We start from the raw sequence: 24,902 nt of genomic DNA on the forward strand, positions 1-24,902 counted from the left end.
GGTGCTGGGTATATAATATGTAAAACAGAAAAATTAATTCAAGAAGGCAGCACCTTGTCCTAAGTACTAATAGAATGAATTAAAGGTACAGGCAAGGAATGCTGACAGGGCATTAATTGAAAGGAAAAGATATGAATTTACTTATATTTGCATATAATTGGATGGGTAAAATCAATTAATATAAGTTAAAGACGATAAGATGAGTATTTAATATCTATAAAATTGACTTGGTGTTAAATGAAATGATTCAGTCAATATGAATTATAAATAGGTGTTGAATTAGTTAGATTGGAGTGAACTGATTTAAAGGTTGATGTTGTTGGTGGGATTTAAAGCTATAGATAAGAAAGGTGGTTAAGATATGAAAGTAATATATATGAATTTATTTATGGGTAAAATGAATTACTATAACCTAAAGAGGATAATATGACTATTTAATATTATTCAATATTTACAAATTTGGCTTGGTTTTAAATGAAATGAGTATAAATTGAATCATGTTATTTGATATTAGTCGGAGAGATTATGTAAGTAAGGTTTTTCCCTTTTGGTTTTTGGGATGGTGTCTCCGGAAGTGAAGTAAGAAACTATGTAAATCTGGCTGAGACACTCTTAAGTATAAATGGTAAAATAAATTTGAATAGTGGACTGTCTCAAGAAAAAAGAAAGAGTGAGAAAAGAATAATAATACTATTATTGGATGCTTGTATGTTTGAATAAGGAGGAAAATGTACTTGTTAAATGACTGTGTAGCTACTTAGAAGCATTTAGAAATGGTGTTAAATGGATGGAAAACGCTGCTGTTTAGAAGCAATTAAGTATAAATGGTAATGGGTGACGTTGTGGGTGGTGGGTTTCTGTATGTGTAAAAAACCCAATAAAATATTATTCAAAAAAAAAAAAAAGAATGGCTGAAAGGCTGAATAACAGCTAGTTTCAGGATAGCACCATTAAAGGTTGTTCTTTGTTAGGATGCATGTGAGCTGTGTTCTAATATGAGTTCTCCTTTCATGAAAATGATGATCCTGGAGCAACTTACTTCTCTGACTTCTTCTTGGCAGGGTTGCACCAACTAATTTTTATCCCTTTCAGAGGGGCTGTGTTAAGTGCCATCAAGTTGCAGCTGGCTCTGTGGCCACCCCAGTGAGACGCTTTCAAGGCAAGGTTGAAACAGAGGTGGTTTTCCATCGCCTTCCTCTGCGGAGCCTTCCTTGGTAGTCTCCCTTCCAAGTACTGGCCCTGCTTAGCTTCCGAGATCTGACGAGATTGGGCTATATGCCATGCTGCCTTCCCTCCTTCCTTTCAGAGGGAAGGGGATTTCCCTCCCCACCAGTGTTCCCTCTAAGCTGATTTAGTGTGAGCTGGCTCACAGTTTTTTAGCCTCCGGCTCACACATTTTTGTCTGAGCTCAGGAAGGATGGCTCCAGAGCAAACTGATTGATGCAGTAGCCAAATCGCTCGCTCGCTCGCTCGCTCACAACTTTAATGCCAGGAGCTCACAGAGTAGAATTTTTGCTCACAAGACCACACAGCTTAGAGGGAGCATTGCTCCCCACCCCCAATTCTGGTCCTCTCTCTTCCCCAGCATCATTCTGCATGTGTGTTAAATAAAGGAGGGGTTTTTTGTTTTCTTTTGGGTTATGTCCTAAAATAACGGGAGCGAACCTTCCATCGGAAGGTACAAGATGAATCAGCATGGTCCTTCTTATGCAGAGAGCAGAAGGAATCACATGCCCTCTGAAACCTTGCCCAACCTTACTGAATGCCTTGAGTCGTTTCTCTCCCTACAAGTACTACTTATGTTCCTGCTATGTTGTTCAGATTTAGCCTGCAATCTTAACGGTTGATGGCAGCAAAGAAACCCAGCTGCTTGCTTCTCTTCTGTATTTCCTGTTTCTAGTGGTGGTTACAGTGACAGTGTGAGAGCTGTCTTGGAAGCTGGTGTCTGAATTGGGGGTCTCTCAATGCATCTGTGGCATACAGTTAGCTCAGAAGCGTGGGAAGAAAATGCTCTGAAACTGGGCGCTGTGACATGTCTTTCGAAGCATGAAACGTGGCAAAGCAGTTTGTCTTGTGCACTGTCAGGGCTGCTGTTTGGAGAAGAAAAAAATCTAAAGCCCTCGTGGGGTCACAGAACAAGTTTGGTGGGTTCTTTGATCTTCTGGTAAAGACCAGCCAGGGCTCAAAGTGGCTAATATGCGTAAATGATGGTAGGATTAACTGTTGCCAGTCCACACATACTTTGCCAGTTAGCTCTGAACATTAAGTGCTCATTAGCAGAATAAACACATGACCATTAAAACAGCACTCGTTTCCCTTGTCTTTCTACAGACATATTTGTTTGGGTGCTAAAATGAAATGCAAAACAACCCAGACTTTTGTGATTAAAACAATTTCCAGGGCCCTCTTCTCACGTGTAGCTTCGGAAAACAACCAGCAGTCACAGCTCAAAATCCCTTTGGAAGTGTTCAGTCCATCTTTCGTAATGAAAAATTAGTAAGGAAGAAGCAAATACTCTGCTCTGGGGTCCTTGGAAATCGGGTAGGATAAAGATAGCTGGATAAAGTCAGTGATGAACAAAAAGGGACGCTCTCAAGGGCCTGCTGGGTTCCTCTGCTTCTGCCGCAGTCTCTCATATTTCCTTATGGATTTCTTCCTAGTACATTGATTCTGCTGACTTGGAACCGGCTACGCTGCAAGAGGAGCCAGTTCGATACCATGAGGCCTGGCAGAGACTCTGCAGTGCTGAGTAAGGAGATTTGTAACCTTGCTTTCCTTTGGTGGAACTGCTGACTGTTAAGGATGGCTGCTGGCATCGGCGTGGGCTTCTCTTATTGCTTTCCTGCTTGGCCCAGAGCTTCCTATGTTGGCCAAGCCCATTTGAACGTGGCGTTCCAAAGACAGTCTAGTCTTGCTTTTGTCTTATGGCTTGAGTAAGCTACACGCGCAGTAGCTGGATGAAAGAGGAGAGAAACGATGTGCTTCCCTTTTGTAAGTGGCCAAGAATGCTGATAGGATGACTGAAACAGTTGAGGATTTTACATGGGGGGTGGTTAGGATCAGCAGTTCTGGAGACTGAGAGGAGAATGTCATATAGACAGACAAATGAGAAGGCAGGTAAGGGTGTATTAGGCATGGAATTTAGCAGGCTTCTGGAGAGGTGGCATATAAATTCCTTAAATAAAAGTACACTGTGTTGACTTCTTCAAATCATTTGGGTGTGTATAAGTTAGAACACACTCCCCTTCCCCATTCACCCCTCTAATCCTTGTTTGGTAGGTCCACTTTGGCCAACTTTTATTGCAAGCCGATGCAGCAAAGCACCTGAATTATTCCCCCAGGGTAGTGTCCCTTGGAAGAGATGGGGCATTACAACCATCCTTGGTTCTTCTTGAAGCTTGCATCTCTATGTATGAGAAATGCCCATTATCTGGCTTCAGTATGTTCACCTAAAACAATTATACATATAAAGTTTTTTTCCTGAGCTGAAGAGAGATTTCTGTAAAGATGTGTGTGTCTGTGTGTGGGGGGGTTATTTAAAGGGGAGAATCAGCAATCAGAAGAGTGTTTAATCCTACTCCCGACTGGGTTTCCCAAAGCGTGTGTGCTACATCCTGGGGACAAGGGGCAGCGAGAGAGGTTCCAGACCATTAAGCATCCCTCCATATCCCGCTGTATCTGTGCTCCAAATCCTGCCTTCTCTCTGTTTGCTTGGCAGCTGTTTGGCAGAGACCTGAGGTTTGAGATTCTGGGTCTAACCAACTTTCGGTCCTGCCCTTTGTGAAACATACTCATAATTATGTAGCTGGGGGTATACAGATGTTAAAAATGCCCGTCTAAGCATTGAAATATGTTTTCAGGGGATAAGGCTGAAAAGTGCAGGCTTTGCTGAATGGGTCATTTTCTCTTTCTGTAGTGGAGTCCTAGTTCCAGGTGGCTTTGGTGTTCGAGGGACAGAAGGGAAGATACAAGCCATTTCTTGGGCGAGAAAACAGAAAAAACCATTCTTAGGTGAGAGAAATAACAGTTCTTCACATACAGGAAAACATATGGAGGAAAAGGTGGGAGCAGAACTTTGTGCTTCCTAGATGCATACTTTGATCATAAGGCCATACTCCCAGTAATGTATGAAGACTGGGTATACGAAGAGGCCTGTCAATTATCTAGGCGCCTACTGGTACTGATTTCTGGTGGCCTTTCATGAGGCATCATGGTGATGGGGAGTGGGGGAGTGGTGAGTTTTCGGTAATATTGGGCAGTATCTGTTTTGTCTGCAGCATCAAGATCGCACAGGATCAGTGGCCTCTCCCATTATCCTCTGCATGTTGACCGTATGCAAATAATTCCTGGGAGTTTTAACAGGGAGTTGCAAACAGGAATGGAACAAGGAAGGCCAGCTTTGTTGCAAAGGCGGTTTGCTTTACCTTTGTACCTGCATTAAATAGCTTTCTCTGCTTCCCCTTCCCCCTTTTTCTTTTCTTTAGGGGTCTGTTTGGGAATGCAGTTAGCAGTTGTGGAGTTTGCACGCAACATCCTGGGTTGGCAAGGTAAAGGCAACGACGGAAGGATACCTTGTTGGGGGTTCATAATGGAGTCCTGTCAAGCTACAGCTGACTTATGGTGGCCCTTCATGGGGTTTTCAAGGCAGGAGATGAATGGAGGTAGATGACTGTTGCCTTCCTCTGCGTAGCAACCCCAGTCCTCCTTGCTGGTCTCCCATCCCAGTTCTAATCATGGCCAACCCCGCTTAACTTCGAGCTCAGGCTATGTGGGCTGTTCAGGCTGTTGAAGGATGCTAGTATCCAAGGGCATTGGAGCCATAATTATTTAATTAACTATCGTATGGCATTGTGTGTAGTATAGCCAGGAGATCCTAAGATTGTCTGGCAGCCTCAAGTTCTAGTTCCTTTTCATTATGTACCACTAGGTGGCAAGCTGGACTTGTTTTTTTGGGCTGAGAGAGCTCTGAAAGAGCTGTGACTTGACCCAAGGTCACCCAGCTGGCTTCATGGATCCATAGGTTGCTTTTCACTAATGGTAGAGCCTTCCTCCAGAGATTCCCTGGGTTCACGGAGCCTTCCACCAATGGAACACGTCTCATAAGAACATAAGAGAAGCCAATGTTGGATCAGGCCAATGGCCCATCTAGTCCAACACTCTGTCACAGAGTGGCCAGAAATACCAGGTGCCATCAGGAGGTCCAGCAGTGGGGCCAGGACACTAGAAGCTCTTCCACAGTTGCCCCCCCCCCCTCAAGCACCAAGAATACAATGCATCACTTGCCCCAGACTGAGGATTCCTATCTCTTCGGCTAGGAGAAGCCCCCACTATTAGTGGAGCAGAACCTTTTGGATCCAAGCTGTTGTCACAAACGGCGGGTGTTGGCTGTGGTTCGGCATAAGCAAAGTACCACTTTTGAAATGTACAAGGTCAAGCTACCCACCAGCAAGGCAGGAGTTTCTGCATACTCAGGAGATCTCTAGGTATGCTTCTCCTCTGCTGTTTAAAATTAACCAAAGGAAAAATGCTCCCCAAAATGGCCTGATGACACTAGCATAGTGTCTGACAGCAACTTGTTCAATTTAAGAGAGAGAGACAAAAGAGGGAGACAGGCCTAGTTTCTTCACCCACAGTTCTTTGTGTGCCCCCAGCTTGTTCTTTCTGAAGCGTGCGTTACAGGTGCCTTGTTGGGAAGACAGCAAAAGCAGGTCACCCACAGACAGGGAAGAGGTTTCTACAGCCGACACAGCCACCACCCTGATAATGGCTGAGCATGCTCCAGGAGGCGTGGGATTCTGAGGGCAGCGGAGCATCAGCTAAAGACAAGGGAAATAAGACTGCTCAGTCTCTTAATAGCTTACAGTATGCTGGGAGGGGAGCTTTAGATCAAAGGGAAATCATCCCATGGTACCTTGTGGGCCTCCAGCTTGTTACAGCTGTTGTCTGACTACCTTGTGTGTGATGGATGGGAAAAGATGCCTCTTCCTGAGGATGGAGAAAACAAGGATTAAAATAGAAAAAGCTCTGGGCTTGCGCAGCAAGGGACGCCTGATTTTAATGTACTCCTGTCTCTTTAATGTACAGATTCCAACTCTACAGAATTTGACCCCAAGACTACACATCCAGTGGTGAGTTGATGCACACCACAACAGTGGCAAGCGACGCCATTCTTTCACTAGGAAATCAGACGTACAAAATGAACCAGGCAGTTTGAGAGGGAATTTATCATGAGAGTAAGCGCCGCCTGAGTGTGAAACATTCTCTCCGGTGACTGGTAGATGCAGAATGAAGTTGGGAGAACGGTTGTTTTAATGTAAATGGTCAGAGTGGAGCAATGTGACGGCTCTGTGTTGCTTTATAATATTGGTGTCAGAAAGCAGTCAAATGCAATGGAACATGTGAACTGGTTCTGGGTCTGGAACGGTTAGAAGCCATAACTCTAAAGTAATCTTGATGCGGTTGTTCTGCAGCTTGTTCTCTCTCTCTCTCTCTCTCTCTCTCTCTCTCTCTCTCTCTCTCTCTCTCTCTCTCTCTCGTGGAGTATCAGCAGTTAAGGATGGTGCTTATGTATCCCTTGGAAGGCCGATTATGCCAAAAAGCGCTGTTTCTTCCCCCCACCGATGTCAATTTAGCAGTGTTTGCCCTTTCCAATCATAATGCACTCTTCTTCACATTGTCTCCCTCAGGTAATAGACATGCCGGAACACAATCCTGGCCAAATGGGTGGTACCATGAGACTTGGCAAAAGGAGAACAATCTTCCAGACAAAGAATTCAGTCATGAGTATGACATTTTCTAGACCCCTGTTCATTTGTTTTTCCATCCTCTCCCCTTTTGGTTATTGATGGGCTTTGCTAAGACTTGTTGCTGAGGTGTGCGGTACAGAAGTTCAGAATCTCTCTTGGAAAATACAGAAAATCTGCTATCTTAACTCCAAGGGCTTGCTAAGCAGACTGTTTCCAGGGCTGGAGTTGCGTACCCTCACGATTGTTGAGATACTTTCTAACAGAACTGGGATATAAGATAAGCACATAATTATGGAGGTCTGATCCATTTGAACCTTGAAGCTGGAAATTAGTGCAACGGTGGTGATGTGATCTAATCGTGTTTCTTGTAATTGAAGGGCTGTGTTCTCCTCTTGGTTAGGGAAACTGTATGGCGACGGTGACTATATAGAAGAGAGGCACAGGCACAGATTTGAGGTACCATCTGCCATGTTGGGATCTTCCCCGTCCCGTCCCCCCCCCCCATTCTGTGGGAACAAGAGAGCCTGTGACACCAGTTTCCTTTCCACAGGTAAATCCAGAGCTGAAAAACGTCTTTGAAGAGAAAGGCATGAAGTTTGTGGGCCAGGACGTAGAAGGAGAGCGAATGGAGGTGGTTGAGCTGGAAGGTGAGCACTCACGTTAGTGACCGGGGCAGGGGAGAACTGACATTAGGGTGATACATTTACTGCGAGCAGCAGAATTGGTCCAGAGTAGCAAAATAAGCCCTTGAGTTCCCCAGAGCTCTTCTTCAGCTGGATGTTCCACAGGAAACAAAATTGGGGGAAGGGGGGGAGAAGTTGCTGGGCATGATGGAAGGCGGCTGAGTCTGCAGGAGTGTTGAGAGCAAGTCTTTTGCGGAGTTAATGAGATCCGATCTCTTTTTGCTCCCAGCGCAATCAAAACCTTTATCGAAGGCTAACTGGGACAAAGCAGCAATGGCTGCTCCCCTCTTGGAACTATTAAAAACTATTAAAAATTTGTCTCTGGCTCTAATCGGAATGTAATTTTTAATGTCCAAAGGGCACGTCTTTGTTCCTTGATAGACGAGCGATGAGCATTGCAGCAGTCAGTAGTGGAGGGAATTCTGGAATTTAGAGTTGTTTCAGAATTAGCACATAGTAGGTGATATTTCAGATCTTTGCGTTCTTTCCTTAAATTCCAGAGATGAGCACAAATGCCTGTCAGTAATAGATATCAGGCCCTGCTTTATATGGAATATATGCACTTTGGTCTGGGTTTGCTTCTAGCATTTGCTGATCACTGCCTGTGCTGCCTTCTCTCTTAGAGCATCCATTTTTCGTTGGTATCCAGTATCACCCAGAGTTCCTTTCCAGACCCATCAAGCCGTCTCCCCCATATTTCGGCCTCCTTCTGGCGTCTGCAGGGAGACTCACACATTATCTACAGAAAGGTTGCAGACTCTCCCCCAGGTGAGTTCAGCTAAGTTTCCCGGCTCATTGTGAGTCTGCTTGGCAGGTGCTTTCTATGCTGTTCATTGTGCTAATATGATACAATAAGTTATGCCAGGTGCAGATGCTTTCAGGTTATGCAGTATCCTTTCTTCTTTGAGCCTGGAGTGCAATATCCTACATTAGCATGGTAATTCCAGATGCGTAGCCGCGTTAGTCTGTGGCAAGAAAACGAAGCAGGAGTTTAGCGGTGCCTCTAATGAAGTGAGCTCTCTGTCTCTCAAAAGCCTGCCACTGGACTCCTGTTTCATTTTAGACAGTAATGAGGGTTTCTCTGAGCGTGGTAGGACAGTAAAACCGGGACCTGACCCCTTCTGCAAAAGCAGGCAACAAACTGGCCAAGTGTTTTTAGAAAGTGGGGTGGGGCTAGGTGGGGGGAGGGAGTTGTGAATTTCCTGCATTGTGCAGGGGGTTGGACTAGATGACCCCGGAGGGACCTCTCAACTCTGTGATTTGATGATTCTACCCATCAGGGCTTCTGATTGGTCAGTGGAGGCCAGATTGGTTGTGCAGATTAATATAACATTGTTTCAGCAGCTGCTGCCAATGCAGTGCTGGTTTAGTCTCTCCCTCCCCCCCTCCCCCAACTTTCTCAGTGTATTTTTTTAAATTACCCCTCTTTTCCCCCGCACTTGGGCATCCTTGTGTGTGTGTGGCTCTGGCCCCCTGCAGTGGCCCATTTGTGTTTGTGCCCAGGACTGTCAGATTGCAGAGGGGCCCACAGGCCTAGGAAGGCTGGGAACACCTGGTCTACGGAGTGCCTTGAACACCACAGTCTTTCTTGGTTCTAGACTGTCCTTGTGTCATTAGGCTAGAGAGGGTTGCTTTATGGAGGGCTCTGGATCATGGGAGGGGGGGACAATCACCTTTATTCCTCATATACTCCAGCACACTGCATTTCAGCAGATCAGGGGAAAATTCACTGTTGTCCGAAAAAACAGTGACGCTAGAAAGATGCAAGAAAAGTGTTCTTCAGACATAAAACAACTCTGCGATAGCTAGGTAGTTCCGTCCACCTTGGGCGGCATTAAAGTTAAGAGGAAATGAAGAGGCTAAACAAAATAACATGGTTCAGAAGGCATAGAAACCCTTCTGCGGTGCATAAAATCAGGACGTATATAAGCACCAGGGTTGTGAGAAGGCATCGTGGGTGTTTTTGGCCTCTACCAAGTTTTCCCTTGATAAAATTGTTTTAATAATATTAAGAGTGTTCATGTGGAGAGTAGCTTTTTAGCCCCAGGTTGGTGGTAACTAGGGCCAGGGCGTTTTCCCTGGTGGCGCCAACGCTGTGGAACGAGCTCCCCAACGAGATCAGAGCTCCAAGGGACCTCCAGCAGTTCCATAGAGCGGTAAAAACGGAGCTGTTTCGCCAGGCGTTCCAATAAAAACCGACTGCTCCGGTGGGGCCGCACTAGCACTTTATTACTGGGTGCCGCTGTAATTATTTATTTAGCCTAACTATGTATTAGAATTGTATGAATTGTATTTTATTTTGTATTTGCTGGTTGTAAACTGTTTGTTGGTTTTAAATTGTTTGTAAGCCGCCCTGAGCCGCTTCGGTGGGAGGGCGGGGTAGAAATTTAATAATTAAATACGTGAGAATGTAGCTTCCTTGTTCAGTTTATTCTGAGCTGTTGCTTAGCATACCTCTGGTGACCAGTTAAATGGGGTACAAACAGAAGTTTCCAAAGGGATTGAGCTGGCCACTGGCAATCAACAGTGATTTCACAAGACTAGCTGTGATGATTGTGGGCAGCAAGAAATCCGGGGACAGAAAAAGAGAGACTGCGCTGTGTCTGCTCCTGCAGGCCTCGAAGCTGCGGGCCTCTTAGTGCTAATGGCTGCGCGTGCTGCTCTTGCGGGTCACTTTTGTATGAAGTTCTGATAGCATCAGTGGGTAAGCTTCTGTCCAGCTGTGTAGACGCAGCCTTCCATTTCCTTCTGGACAAAGAGCTTTGGAAGCCAGCAGATACTTCTAGATCCTGAAGGCAGTAGAACGGCTGCATGCGTAGCAGTCATTGTTGTCACCGAGTTACTTATTGGGTCAGGCAGCGCCTTGGAAAAATGATTACAGCTAACTTGCCAAAGCATGCTCTGACTCTAAAAAGCATCTGCCACAATAAAATCATTGCAGTTCTGAAGGTGCCGCGGTCCTCTGTTAAAAGGAAAGCCTGTTTCTCATCTGAAGAGAGTGGCTTTTAGTATTTGAATGGCCTTGCACTGGAAGTTTATTGTAGATCTTTGCTGAAATCACCACTGCTTCTGCAAAACGGAAGCAATGGAGGCTTTTTGCCTCCATCGTCACTTGATACACCCTGGCTTTCGTCTCCCTCCTTAGAGAGACCGGTCTGTCTTCTTGTGCTGACTTCTCAGGGTACAGCTGTCATTTTGGGTAAGCTATTGCTGATGCCGTGTTTTGGAAGTCAGCATTCTTAATGCTCTTTGGGAGTTTGCCCTCTTTTAAAAGAGTCGCCGCTAGGCTGTTGCTCCTCCTTGCCTTGTGCGTTCTGGCTGTGTCGCATCGGCTTGCCAGTGATTCATGGAGTTCTGCCAGACCTGGAGTGCTTCCTATATACAAGATGACCTCCAAGGAGGTTTGCCTGAGACGGGCAGCCAAGCACTCTTTAGACCCTATGGAAGGTCACCAGTGTGGTGCCCGTGGGTGCCATGGGGCCCCGCCAACACCTTTCCTGGTGCCTGCCAAGTGTTTTTGGAAAGCGGGGCAGGGACACGGGGGCTTTTTCCAGCAAGGTTTCTGAATGGCCACTGGAGATTTGATGGGCGGTGCACCACAGCACAAGGATCTTTACTGTATTGTGACTGAAAGTAAGCTGTGGCAGCCATTTTGTGGCTGGCTCCCCCTCCTGCAGCAGCCGTTCTGTGGCTGCCCCTGCCACACTGCGCCACAAAATGCCTGCTGCAAAAGGCGGAGCCAGGCACAAAATGGCTGCCTCAGTTTACCTTCAGTCACACAGGGAAGATCCTGGGGCTGTGCTGGCAGCTGCTCCTGTAGCGATGTTTTTAAAAATATGCCCAGCCAGTCAGAAGCCCTACCCCACTTTCTAAAAACACTTGGTGGGCACCGTGAAAAATGTCGGGGGGGGGGGGCACCCACAGGTATCATGTTGTTTAGAGGAGGCACCCTGCTCTTTGTTCCAGAAGCCTTCATAGGTACAAGACACAGCAACAGGATTCCTGATTGGCTTAAGCTTGCGCTGGCTGCCTATTTGCTTCTGGAAACAAATCAAAGCAGCGGTTGCCCTGAAATGGCCCGGGGACAACTAGGGGTCCCAAACATCTGTGCCCATCGGTTGAGATCCCTTGCAGGAGCTCTGTTCAGTGTGCCCCTTACCTTCAGCAGGGAGGCGTGTGGCTACCGGAGGGACTATGGACCCCTCCCCACAGTTGCTTGCTTGGCACCTGCTCTGGTCAATGCCAGGCACTGGGTGTCTGTTCAAGTTAGACTTCTGATTGAGTGTGGCGGCCTGTTTCCCTTCTGTTAATGTTTGGTTTCTTTGATTTCATTTTTACTCCACCTTTTTCCACACGAGGGACCCAAAGCAATTTATCTCCTCCTCCTCCTCTTTACCCTAACCCTATGAGGTAGGTTAGGCGGAGGGTGTGTGACCAGACCAAGGTCACCCAGCGAGCATTCACGGTAGAGTGGAGATTCGAACCTGGGTCTTCCAAATCCTAGTCTGGCACCCTAACCACACCATCATGCTGGCTTAATTGTTTTTAGCTGTTTAGTGCAATGTGTCATTGTTCATTATTGATTTCCTCAGAAGCCTTGAGATCAAAGTTGTGGAGGATATGTATTCAATATATCTATGAAGGGGAGGGGGGTATTGTGGAGAAAAACTGTGTCTAGCAATTGATGTGGCTGGGTGTTGCAGGCTATAGTAAGCTGTGGGCTTTGGCCACGCATGGCTTGATTGCCCAGTGACTTGAATGAGCCAGAGCAATGCTCCCTCTAAGCTGTGGAGTCTTGTGAGCAAAATTGCTACTTTGTGAGCTACTGGTATTAAAGTTCTGAGTGAGTGATTTGGCTACTGCATAAATTAGTTTGCTCTGGAGCCATCATTCCTGAGCTAAGACAAAAATCTGTGAGCTGGAGGCTAAAAAAACTGAGCTAGCTCACACTAACTCAGCTTAGAGGGAACGCTGAGCCAGAGGCAGTTGCAAAGCATTTCCAATCAAACCCCTTTCTTTTTCTTGTGAAATCTGAATTCTGCAGGGATACATATAGTGACAGAAGTGGAAGCAGTTCACCAGACTCTGAGATCACGGAATTGAAGTTCACTGCAGTTAATCATGAGTAGTCACCGGTAATATTTCCTTTTTAATGTTCTGGGTTTTCATGCTCCCCTCCCCTCCCCAGCTGTGTGTTAGAGGCCAACCCCTCTCTATTACTTCCCCTAGAAAATAAGTTCCTGGTCATCCCTGCACCCCTTTCTGTTCTGGAGGAGGGGCCCTCTTGTCCCAAGCCACGTTGCACTGGTGCAGATGAAGAAGAATTCGACATGAACAGCACAGCTGGTGTTCTGCCCTTGGACACTGGCACCACACAAGGCTAAGGGGATCCTTTCCGAGAACCCTGTTTTCTTTTTACACACACAGACACACACTTACCATTTAAAGGGATACAAAATGAAAAGGCAACCCTGTTTTCTTGATAATGGTGAAATTATTTATTTGTGCTGCCTTGGGTGCTTTTACGGTGGTAGATGAACACGATAAATAACCATTCCTTTCGTTTCTCGCTTCCATCAGGGTACACTGGGCTACCAGAAGACTCTTCTGTTGTGGACACTCTAGGCATTTTCTCTGCAGTAGCTGGGATGCTCTCGTCGGTTGGAGTTCCTTAAATCATGTCGTCACAGTTTAGTTTCAAGGAATCATGTCGCACTGTTCTTTTAATCTATTTTCATTTTTTTTCATGTTTTGGTTAAGCCGCTGAAGCTGATGCTGTGGTGCTTAGCACCTGTGTGGTCTGTGAATTTTGAAACGAGAACTTCCCAAGACTGGGGTTAGTTCTTGGATTTCTGAAGAGGCTTGAGCTTTGCCAAGAAGAGAGATTGGCATTTTTTTGGAGGCTCAAAGGGTGACATTCCCTTCCTTAGAGGACTGCGGAATGAGAAGCTACCCTTAATCCCGGCATGTATTTTAAAACCAAGTGATGGATTTAGGGCTTCATCGCCACCCTTTTTTGTTCCAGGAGTCCCACTTTCTGCTTAGGAAATTTTGGGATTGTTGCTCCTGAATACATCATGTCAAGCTGCAATTATTGCATTAAAATTTGTAAGAACACACACACACACACCATTTTAGAAATTTGAGATCCCCCCCCCTCCTCTTTTAAAGTCCTTCCTGGACTTGAGAGATCTCCTTGCATCAAGGGGGCTGTATATGTGAGAAAGTGACTTCAACAGAAGATGCCTTTGAGACTCTCATTGAGAGAGCTGCCTTGGACAGGACGGTCTGAGGTCCTTATTTTTGTAAGGGAGGGCCTTCCTGTTTCCCCCCTGTTGTGCCAGGGGCCTTTTGAGATGCCACAAATGTTGCCGGTTTTTACAGTGGGTGTTTTTAGTCAGGTATCTGCAGTATTTGCTCTGCCCCCCCCCCCCACAGAAAACGGGTGTGGGCGCATCAAGAAACAAGTGTTCGTAATCTCTCCTTTTGCCAATATAGCTTGTAAGCTGTGTTAACCACTAAGTTATTGGGGACTTATTTTGCTATACAAAATGTACCATATGTCCATACCCTTTTCAGTTCATTAAAATTTGGGGAACACTGTTTGCGTCTATATCCTGTCATCTGTCAGCCTTTCAGTTACTTTTGATGGCTTATTGTGTTTTCCTGTTAACAGTGTGGCATCTAGGGATCCCCAGTAAGGGTGCGCATGATGCCCACCGACACCTTTCCGGGTGTCCGTCAAGTATCGGTAGATAGTGGGTGGGGCTTTTCCCAGTCAGGCTTCTGATTGACATTTGGAGACTTGATTGGCTGTACAGATTTTTTTAAAATGTTGCTTTGGCAGTACAAGGATATCCACTGTCTCACTGAAGGTAAACTACGGCAGCCGTTTTGTAGTTGCAACCCACCCCATGTGTCAGAATTCCAAAAGTGTCTGTAGGCTCAAAAAGGTTGGGAACTCCTGGTGTAGCGTCTCTTGTCAATGTTTGTCCCTCTCTGCTAACTAAGAATTTGTCAGGGCTGGGTGGGAATTGTGGGGGAGGGGGACAATTTGAAAACCCTGCACTCCCCCATAAAATCCCTGGCAGCTGCAGTCAGAAGCCTTGTTGGGCCGAAGCCCCACCTGGCCCCACCCACACCTGGCAGGCACCAGAACAAGTGTTGGGGGTGCCACACTGGGGATGCTTGCTAAAGGTTCCCTTGCTCGAAAGCCAGTCGAATCCGACCCTAGGGTTGCGGTGCTCATCTCCGTTTCAAAGCCGAAGAGCCAGCGCTGTTAACACCAAGGCGCACGGAACGCTGTTACCTTCCCACCGAAGTGGTCCCTATTTATCTACTTGCAATTTCTTGCTTTCGAACTGCTAGGTTGGCAGGAGCTGGAACTAGAGACAGGAGCTCACCCTGTCTTGCGGCACCCAGGTCTTGAACCGCTGAACTACTGACCTTCCACAGCCTGCAGCTCAGCGTCTTAACCACTTGAGCCACCGCAGCTCCTTATGCTTGCTAAAGGATATGGTATAATCAGTCCTCATCAGGCTGTCCCTTGAAGGGTGGGGATCTGTCAGAGTCTCATTTTTCTGCATACCTGAGGGAAGAAGGTAGAGACCACTACCTTATGTGCAGAAGGCCAGAGCTTACAGCTTTTGCCAACTACACAGGGGCCTGCCCGTTTACTATCAGATATAGTGACTGTGTATATTATAGAGGGTGGCTGTCGTGTGGACAGAAAGATAACGGTAGGGGGGAAATGCTGGAGGGCTTTTTACTATGGGGAGTAAAATCCCAGTGTCACCAGGCCAGGCAAAGTGCATGTGAGCGTACACTGGAATCAGCCTGCACACACTGAGCTGCAACACTCGGAGCCACCAAACCTGCCAATGCTATTGACGGTAGCAGTTCACAACCCTCTTAGCAAAACCAGGAGTTTTACTGATACCCCCTCATTAGGCTGCCGAACAACTTCATTTGGAGTGAAAATGTGCGAGATCGTGAAAGGGAGGGCAGGAAGGCTTGCATCAGTGCTTAGTTCTTGTGGTTCTTTCATACATGCCCAGGGAAATGCTGATCACTACTTTGCGGTCAGGAAGCAATTTTTCTCCAGGCCAGTTTGGCCATGGACCCTGGTGGGGTTTTTTTGCCGTCTTCTGAGCATGCATCAGGGGTCACTGGGTATTTTTTTTTGGGGGGGGGGATTTGTGAATTTCCTGCATGGTGCAGGGGGTTGAACTAGATGACCCTGGAGGTCCCTTCCAACTCTATGATTCTATGTGCAAGCCTGCCTAAACTAGTCCCAGTTTCCATAGGAGAGAAATTCAGCCTGGTCAGGGCTCTGGTAGTAAGAGAAGGGGAGTAAAAATAGGGCAGTGGGAAAAGAAATTTTATTTCACTGAAGGATCCCCCTAAATAATGTTTCTTTTCACACTGCACTGTTTCAGTCCTTCTCTTCCATGAGTCTGCTCTGATGCAGCCCTTTTTTCTGCTGTGCTCTGGTAGAACAGACCTCACGCAGCATTCATAAATTTGATCAACCACTGCGATTTATAGTCAGATAGTCTTAACAAATTGTTGTGCTTGTGTATGTGTGACCAACTTGGGATTTCAAACAAGGCTTTGTTGCATGTTTAACTACTGTGCAATAAGGGATGTGTGATAATCGTGGTTTGCTGCAACCCCTGAATTTGCGAACTGTGGTTTTTAGCAAGCATCGCTCTTCAAACCTACTTAGCTGCAGAACCAGCGGGATAGGGAAGACACCCTTTGCATTAAGTAACAGACAAACTGAGATTTGTTTGGCTGGTAGACTAACCAAAGTTCTTGCACAAGCCGTGGTGCCTGAGTGCAGCTCAGGTGATGGAACCCAAATGCAACCCCCTTGATTGCTAGAAAACTCTTGCTGCAAAACAGCATCCCGCTGCCACGAAAAGACACGAGACTGTGGACTTGAGCTTTCTCTTGGCCTCTGTTTACTTCCAGCGTGTTAACTTTTTAGGCAGGTTTTGTCGTTGTGCTCTGGCGGTTACATGAGGGCACAGCACCGTGGGCTGGTATTCTGTTGCACATGATGCTGCTGCAGCTCCTCCTTCTCTTTCAACAAAGTCTCTATTTTCTTCTCCAGCTTCTTGTTCTCCTCTGTCCATTTCTGGGGATTTACAAAAGGATAGTCATCCCCTTCCTATCTTGATAGCAGCCAGACTACTTTGCGGGTAATGAGTCTGGCTGGAAGGCTTGATGGATCTGGGACACTGCTGGCAAAGCATAGTTGGCTAATGGATCGGGGAGAGTTGTATTATTGACTAGTATATGGTGTGTGGCACTCAATAGATGATGAGCAACAAAGACAACATGTACCAGTTTCTTACCTGCCTCTCTCAGGTCCTAGTCCACTACAGAGGGGCAGGCTAGCTAAAGAACAAACTCCATTGACCAAACAGCACATCAATGGCTAGTTAACTTGTTAGATTTCTTTTTTTCTGAACTCCTTGCCTATAAGTATTTATACTATGGGAGTCTCAGAGGATATTTATCCAAAGAGCCAAGTTTTTCACATGAACATATCTTGCTGTCTTATATATATTGGTCAATCTATTTTGTATTTTGACCAACAGCAATGCCAGTCGCAGGCTGTCTTTCACATCATCTGGTCCTTTTAAGTGAATGTGCTGGGAATCAGCCCCAAGACCTTGCAAAGCAGACGTTCTGCCACTGAGCCATTGGCCCCTCCCCAACAGCAGCCAATAGGAACAAGTGAATAGGAGTTTGTGATAGAGCCAGTATTTTTTTTGGTCTCTGAATACAGAGCAAACAAAAAAATTATGGAGGTGCCAATTTGTGGCTAAACTCCCCCCTCTGCAGCAATTTTAACGTGGAAGAAGAGGTCCCCCTTGTAACTTTCTGGAATTGATCAAAAACCTTGATCTGAAAACAAAAATAGAAGGCACTAAAACACTTTTTTTTTTGCCGTCAAGTTGCAGCTAAATTACTACGATCTTGTGGAGTTTTCAAGACAGACACAGTGGTGGTTTTCCATTACCTGCCTCTGTATATCGCCCCTGCATTTCCTTGGTGGTCTCCCATCCAAGTACTAACCAGGGCTGGCTTTGCTTAGCTTCAGAGACCTGATGAGATCGGGCTAGCCTGGGCTATCCAGGACAGAGCCAATAAGACTTACAGATGTAAAAGTTCATTATATCAACCCAATGTACACTATTTAGAACCACTGCTTTTACACAAAAACCTACTGATGTAAAAGTAATGTTTTTAAATAGGATATGTTAAGTTGATGCAATGAAGAGCTATCTTTCATGGGGAACAATTTACCGGTTGTATGTATAAAGTGCTGTCAAGTCACAGATGACATGCGGTGACACCATATATGGGTTTTTAAGGTAAGGTGGTTTGGCACTACCTGCCTCTGTGTAGCACCCCTGGATTTCCTTGGTGGTCTCCCATTCAAGTACTGACCAGGGCTGACCTTGCTTAGCTTCCAAGATCAAGATAGTCTGGGCCCTATTTACAGCTTACGTCCCTGAAAATGAGAGCGTGTGCATGTTGATTTCTGAAACTGCACGGGTTCGCTATTAAGCAAGCAGGCAGTTTCTGCAAAACAATTACCTGCCGACACCACTCTTGAATGGCGCTCCCAGAGAGAGGGCCTTGAATGCTGCCATCTCGCCGTATGTACACTTCCCCTTGGTCTGTTTCGTAAAGAAGAGGTTCCCCGTGCTGTTTGGGAGGATGAACCGTTAACCGGATAACTTTCAGGAAGATGCCGGTGTCTTCATCTTTAATGACAGGGACGAAACTCAGTGTGTACGCTGCTGGGAAAACTTGGGGCTTGAAACCCTTCAGAACGGAGTCGATGAGGAGGCGGACCCTGTCTTCATCTCTGTGGTCACAGCGAACTCCCAGCACCAAGCCATTGTCTTCTACCCCCACGAGAAGGCTTCCCCCTTCACTGTTGAGAAATGCGCACACGTACTTCCGCACATGATGTTTCAGAGTGCCTGTCAAATATTCCCCGCCACCACGTTTAAATTCCACGCTTCGCGTCTCATTACCCATGAAAGCACCGTAGAACAGGCGCTCCTTGCCTACAATCTCTCTCTGGACAATGGCACTGTCTGAACGAGTGCCGCTTAGAAAGGCTGCCGGCCGCTCCGTCAGTCTCCAAGCATGCTGAGCAGACTTTGTGCCAGAGTTAGTCTGGGTTTCGGTGAATGGTGGTTTCTTCCTCCTCTTGGGCACCTGCAACCCTCTTAGATGAGATTCTGAGCTGCTTCCTATGGAGTTGGTCTGCAGATGTGACAGAGTAAAAAAATGCAAATGGGTACCAAGTAACCTTACAATTGCAGAGACTTGTTGCTTAGCATTGGGCCTTCTTTGGTGTGCCACCTATGACAAGTGTCATGGACATAAGGAGCACCTTATTGTAATGGTCTGTGATGCTGAACCTAAGTGGGTCTCCCCCTAGAACAGGGTAAGGAGATCACTGCAATTGCTGATTCTGACTTCTGTGCACTGAATGACTGGAATGAACCCCGGCACTGCATGTGGGTTAGTTTGCAGAGCCTTGAAGTAGGAGAACCTATATCGAACTGCTGAGGTAGATGAACAAGGGCTTATCCAGCAGGTAGACTCCCGGGATTGTTGAAAGCAATCAGCCTATATGCACGTGTCATCAAGTCACACCTAACATGTGACCCCAGCAAGGTTCTTTCAAGGCAAGCAAGCAGCAGACATGGTTTGCCATCGCCTTCCTCGGCAGAGCCCTCTTTGGTGGTCTCCCATCCAAGTATCGACCCTGCTGTCTCACCTCCTAATCAGCCCTGACCTGGGTAGCCCAGGCTAACCTGATCTAGACCTCGGAAGCTAAACAGGGTTAGCCCTAGTTAGATGTTGGATGGGCGACCTCCAAGGAATACCCGAGTGTGACCAGAGCCAGGCAATAGCAAACCACCTTGGGAACGTCTCTTGCCTTAAAAACAAATCTAGCTCGCCACCTAGTGCTGCATAATGCTAAACAATCTTAGCATCTCCTGGCTATACTACACAAGCTGCCATGCAATAATAATAATAATAACAACCTCCTAATCAGCCTATAACTCCCACTAATTGTGTGGAGGGGAACAAAACCATTTGCTACCCCCTCCCCTTCCCCCCCCCTCACTGTGAGAAGCAAATTTCCAAACAGGGAGGGCCAGAAGGGCAACCCCCCCCCCCTTATTGACAGCCGGATCCTTCTTGAGGGGTGACGGATTTTATCTTCGTCTCTCCAGCACCTTGTATGGATATTGGTGCTGTTGGGGATTGCACTTGTGTGCTTCTCACCATCTGCTTGTTAACTTTGGCTAGCAAGTAGGCCAAAACAACACTTTCTGCTGTAGAAAAGGGCTCCTTTTCACACATGGCACGAAGTGACACAGCCTGAAACCTGTTCGCTGCTGTGCTGTGGGTTCTGTTGTGACAGTTTTAAAGACTCAACTTCCAACACGACATTTGTTGATCAGGTGCACACGTTTTCACAACAAATATAGCTATGTGGGAACGAGCTAGGTCTGCCCCTGGAAGGGTCTGAACTGCAGGAAATAATTCTTATGAAGTTGGGTGCAAGAAACAGAATGGAGTGGTGGCGGGAGACTGTTCTTTCTCATTGGAAGTTTGAAAGAGAATGTTGCACAGATGTTTGCTGAGAATGCCCAAGCAAAGGATACCCAGCGTGTGGGAAGAGAACTGCATTGGATTGCTTGGTTTCATTCCTCCTCAGCATCACACAGGGAAAAGCATTTGCACAATGCCTTCTTACTAAAAGGGACTGCTAATAGCACAGCAATGCATTCCCAGGGACTTAGCGCCTACCTCAAGTCCGATCCATGGAATGTCATTTCCCCATATTCCCTTCTGCTGCAGCTGCAATCACCCCTCCCCCCATGCTGCTGTTGAGGGGTGGGAGGCCCCAACAGGAATTGCTTCAGGTGGGTCATAGGTGTAGTGTGGGAGAGGAGGTGGAAATCAGCAAAAACTGCCACATACAGAGCTTTCAGGTAGGATCCAAGCCAGTGGTTGTTTTCCCCCAGTGTCTTTAAAATCCTGCAATGTCATAATTTCCCTAGCCTTATCCAGAGCTCAGTGGGATCTGGTGGTTTCAGCCCCTGCTACAAGATAATTGTTGTTGTTGGAAATTGCTGTCAAGTTGCAGCTGACTTATGGCGACCCCTGGGGTTTTTCAAGGCTCAAGAGACTAGCAGAGGTGGTGTGCCATTGCTTGCCTCTGCATAGTGACCCTGGACTTCTTGGTGGTCTCCCATTCAAATACTAACCAGGGCTGACTCTGCTTAGCTTCTGAGATCTAATGAGATTGGGCTAGTCTGGGCCGAGTCACAAGACTGTTACCATGACACAAGTCTGTCATTTCAGGAACAGAACATTCTCTTTCATGACTCCTGAGACTCTGTGTGTGTGTGTGTACAGGTTGGGATCATCCATGGGCAAGAGACTTGGATTGCCAGTCCATATCGGGTCCAGGGAAATTAGCCTTTTGGGTCCTGACCTTACCTCTCTGCTATCGTTGCTCCCAAATGCAAATGTATTGCCGGGTCCCACAACCAGATTCTTGCCTTTCTTCACAAGCTCCTTGACTAGGTCTTGCTCCAATTCGGCCGCAACTAGCAACTGTTTTAGGACGAGTTCCAAGCTCACTTCAGTTGCCACCTGCACAAAGGCATAGGCCTGCCTCCGCTTCCGGATCACTTCGATGTTGTGCCGCTGGAGGGTGACACTGGCCATGCCTAAAATGTCCTTCAGCATGCTGCAGATAACTTCCCGTGAGTATTTGGGATTCAAGTTCCCAATGTAGAGGACATGGGGACGTGTCGGCCCAGGAGGCTGGTCTTCTTCCTTTTCTGTTGCTTCTGACATGCAGGAACATGTCGGCTCAGGAGGTTGTTCTTCTTCCTTTACTGCTGTTGCTTCTGACACGCAGGAACATGTTGGCCTAGGAGGCTGGTCTTCTTCCCTTTCTGCCGTTGCTTCTGATACATGGGAACATGTCAGCCCAGGAGGTTGGTGTTCTTCCTTTTCTGCCGTTGCTTCTGATACATGGGAACATGTCGGCCCAGGAGGCTGGACTTCTTCCCTTTCTGCCGTTGCTTCTGACACGTAGAAATGTGTTGGCCCAGGAGTCTGGTCGTCTTCCTTTTCTGCTGTTGCTTCTGACAAAGCAGCCAGCTCTGGCACATGTTCTAACTGGCAAACTGGTAGAACATATTCTGTTATCCCCTCAGGATCAGATATGGCTTCCATTCTCAGACCTCAAAGCGAGACTCCAGAAGCAGGCATGGGGCTTGCTCTTATTCTTCATTGGTATGTTGTTGGCTGGTGAACTGGACACGTCGTCTTGTTAAGTCTACATTGATTGTCTTGCTTTGTCCTTACTGCATGATCAGGGATTACTGGCCACTCATGTCCAGTTTGTTATTGTGGATGAAGAAGAAACTGGGAGCTTCCCCTACAGGATCTGTGGCTGATAAGGCCTTGGAAAAGTATCAGAGCCTGTGAGGAAAACAACCCATGAGAAACTCGAATTTAACAGTCATGATGTTAAATTCAAGGATGCTGATTTGATAGCAAGGGGTTGCTGCCTGTTTGCAAATGACTGCTACCTGGCCAACTCTTCCATGAAGTACGTTAATGAAAACGTAAAGACACCAGACTAAGGCCTGTTTGAAACATGGTGCTCACCAAGGCAAAATATCTTTACACATAGGCAGGCACTTGTGTCCCCTTTGAACAGCCTTGCTACCCATGCAAAACCAGTGTGTGTGCGCGCACCATGACTCACTGTATGAGTGCATGGTCCCCACTGAGGCTTTTGGCCTCAGGCCTTTGCTTTGGGTTAAATGTGATGCTGGCTACATGCCTGGGGCAGCTCACAAGGAAGGTGATGTTTGTCTGCCATATCTGGTGCTAAGCTGCTTTTGAACCAAGGGAGACCTAAGCTGTTCCAGAACCACAGGGTTTTCGTTCAGCTGTCCTAACTACGAGGCAGTTTCACACAGGAAAAGCCTATCAATGGCTAATCCTTGGGTCTTCCCCTATCTAGTGGTAGCGAATACAAGAATGAGGCATTTCATAAAGGGATGGCATGGCATGGTGGCTAGAGGGCTGAACTAGGACCTGGGTTCAAACCCCCACTTTACCATGGAAGCCTGACGGGCGATCCTGGTCCTGCCACCATCTCTCACTCTAACCTTCCCTTCGGGGTGTGTGTGTGTGTTGTGGTTGTTGTGAGGATTAAGTGAAAGAGGGGAGAGCATGAGAAACTGCTTTGGGTCCCAAGCAGGGAGAAACATGGGCTATAAATGACAAAGTGTTTTCTTGCACCATAACATCTTTGGGTATGCTGTCCAATGCAGCTCCACCCCCACCCAGCTCTCTTGCAGGTGGCTAGAGCCCCCTTGACCCCCAGGTATGCATGTTCCCATCAGCTGATCAGGTGCCTCTTCTGGGGAGCTCTTGGGTTTCACCATCTGGGACAGGCTGATGGGGTCCACAAGCCTAGCTCCCACTTCGTTCCTGCTCACTAAGGAACAAGTAATACAGGGCGGCTCTGGCTAAGGAGCATCTCCACAGTGGCCCCAGCATCAAAGCCCCAGTGTGACCCGTTAAAGGGCTGAGGGAGTGGGGATCCTGCCTGAAGTACTGGAAAGCCGCCGCTGGTCACTGTGGTGCAGCGCCACAGAAAGCAAGTTTGTATGTGCTGCACAGAAACATCTACCACCCTCTGGGAGAATAGGATGTTTATTCCTACCCTCTGTTTCTTTAAACTAAAAACCCTGAGCCTAAGAGGTACTTGTCTTGTTGCTTTAAAGGGACAGGAAGCAGGCAAGAGGAAAAGCAGAGCTGTGATCACAACCAGCCACGGGGCTGGTGGAGGGTGACGTTTGTGCAAGCTGAAGCCAGCAAGACAAAGAGAAGCTCCAGGTCCATCCATTTGCCAAGCTGCAGAGCAAGGGGAAAACTGGATATGGGTGTGTGTGGAGGGGTGGTGGTGGTGGTGGTGGCAGCGGCAGACGACTTGTCTCCAGATTACTCAACCTGCAACACAGCCTCCTCCAAAGCCAAATTCTGTTTCTGGCTCCTCAAACCGCCCCCTCCCACTTCCCCAGAAAACCAAAGTTTTACCATGGAAGGAGCTGCTGGTCATGCCAAACTGAGCAGCTCCAGGTCAGATGCTGAGAAACCCTGCCGCCTCCAGCGAGGGGCCTTCTTGCCTTTTTGGTAAGAGCTTTAAATTATGACATCATAGCCGCCATGGCTACAATTCTAATCTGAAAGCAGAGGATGCTGGGCTGGGGAATGGAGGCTCACTCGTCCCAGGGAAGGCCGAGACGGGCCTCCCCCCCCAAAAAAAAAATACAATCTAAATTGTGAAGACCATGGCATAGAAAGGGAAGTGGAGGCTGTTGGAATACCTGCAAGCCGCTGCTTGAATTCCTGCATGGAGGGATGTCTCCTGAGGGTGAGAAGAGATTTCATAAACTAAACCCCTGCCAAGGGCGGCCCCTGGGTCTCTTATTTACAGGGGCTCTCCTCCGTTCACAGTTGATGTGGAATTAGGCATGGCCTCCGTGGCTCAGGGGCAGAGCAGAAGCTGCGCAGTTCGGTATGCCCATTTACGAGGCTTTCAGAGAGCGGGGACCGGGGAAGGGCCTTTCTGCTCACAAAACCCTCCGAGTGGACGGCACTGAGCTCAGCTGCCCAGAGGGAGGGGCTGACGTCCGTATAAGGAAGCATCATACCCAGAGGGGGCAAGCTGGCTCCACTTTAGTCTGTCTGTTCATGTTGTTCTAGAGTGAGGACATTTTCCCCTCTTCACAGAGTACAAAGCACTCCGCCACAGCTTATAGCAATTGTACCACACATGCACATCCATGTGCGTGCATGACGTTTTGCCACAAAAGTCTTCTTTGCGCAAACCCTTTCCCCTTCCACTGAAACACTGACAAGGAGAGAAGAGGCCCTTCAGCGGACGAGGTCACAAGAGTTGCCAAGGGTCCAGGACGTCCCCTCTTGCTTTTCCCCCAGTAGGCCACAGCCCTTCGCATTTAAGCCCCCCGCAGAGCCTGTGTGTGTGTGTGTGGGGGGGGGGGAGCCCTGAATTCTCCCCTCCACTGGGCACTCTGCATCGACTTCAGCACCAGTCACCAGAGAGCCACATGGCAGCATCGCCCACCCTACTTTCCCCCTTTATTTATAAACAAATCAACAGAATAAGTGCAGGGAAAAAAAGACGTATTGGCGGGGGGGCCTCCCCTGCTACCTGCAGGAGGGGCAGTGCGCACCTTAAAAGGGTGTTCCTGCAGCCAGGCAGTCCCACTAAAGAGCAGGTGACCAATGCAGCCCTGCCCTTGCGCAGTTTGTGAGTTCTTCCCTGCAGACTGGCTTATTGCCAATGAATTTTCATTGCTTCATA

General features: G+C 47.4%; 2 protein-coding genes across 3 annotated transcripts in view; one reads left to right on the forward strand and one right to left on the reverse strand.

The window, feature by feature from the left end:
• CTPS1 (CTP synthase 1) overlaps positions 1–14,218 on the forward strand; it is a 28,681-nt gene extending 14,463 nt beyond the window's left edge. For both annotated transcript variants that reach the window (XM_015411687.1, XM_015411688.1), the window contains exons 10-19: positions 2,661–2,749; positions 3,917–4,011; positions 4,485–4,547; positions 6,085–6,128; positions 6,687–6,783; positions 7,147–7,202; positions 7,297–7,393; positions 8,053–8,197; positions 12,474–12,564; positions 13,010–14,218. In XM_015411687.1, coding sequence (XP_015267173.1) covers positions 2,661–2,749; positions 3,917–4,011; positions 4,485–4,547; positions 6,085–6,128; positions 6,687–6,783; positions 7,147–7,202; positions 7,297–7,393; positions 8,053–8,197; positions 12,474–12,558 — 771 coding nt within the window. In that variant the 3' untranslated portion in view covers positions 12,559–12,564; positions 13,010–14,218. The remainder of the gene's footprint in view (positions 1–2,660; positions 2,750–3,916; positions 4,012–4,484; positions 4,548–6,084; positions 6,129–6,686; positions 6,784–7,146; positions 7,203–7,296; positions 7,394–8,052; positions 8,198–12,473; positions 12,565–13,009) is intronic.
• A 2,208-nt stretch (positions 14,219–16,426) lies between these two features.
• SLFNL1 (schlafen like 1) lies at positions 16,427–21,346 on the reverse strand. Its single transcript, XM_015411684.1, has 3 exons — positions 20,984–21,346; positions 18,044–18,724; positions 16,427–16,571 (listed from the first exon to the last, which is right to left on the reverse strand). Exons 1-3 carry the CDS (start codon positions 21,344–21,346, stop codon positions 16,449–16,451), a joined length of 1,167 nt encoding a protein of 388 aa, XP_015267170.1. The 3' UTR covers positions 16,427–16,448.
• Between the last annotated feature and the right edge of the window lie 3,556 nt (positions 21,347–24,902).

The sequence above is a fragment of the Gekko japonicus genome, unplaced genomic scaffold, assembly GCF_001447785.1.
Source record: "Gekko japonicus isolate JY-2015 unplaced genomic scaffold, Gekko_japonicus_V1.1 scaffold112, whole genome shotgun sequence".
NCBI lineage: Eukaryota > Metazoa > Chordata > Lepidosauria > Squamata > Gekkonidae > Gekko > Gekko japonicus.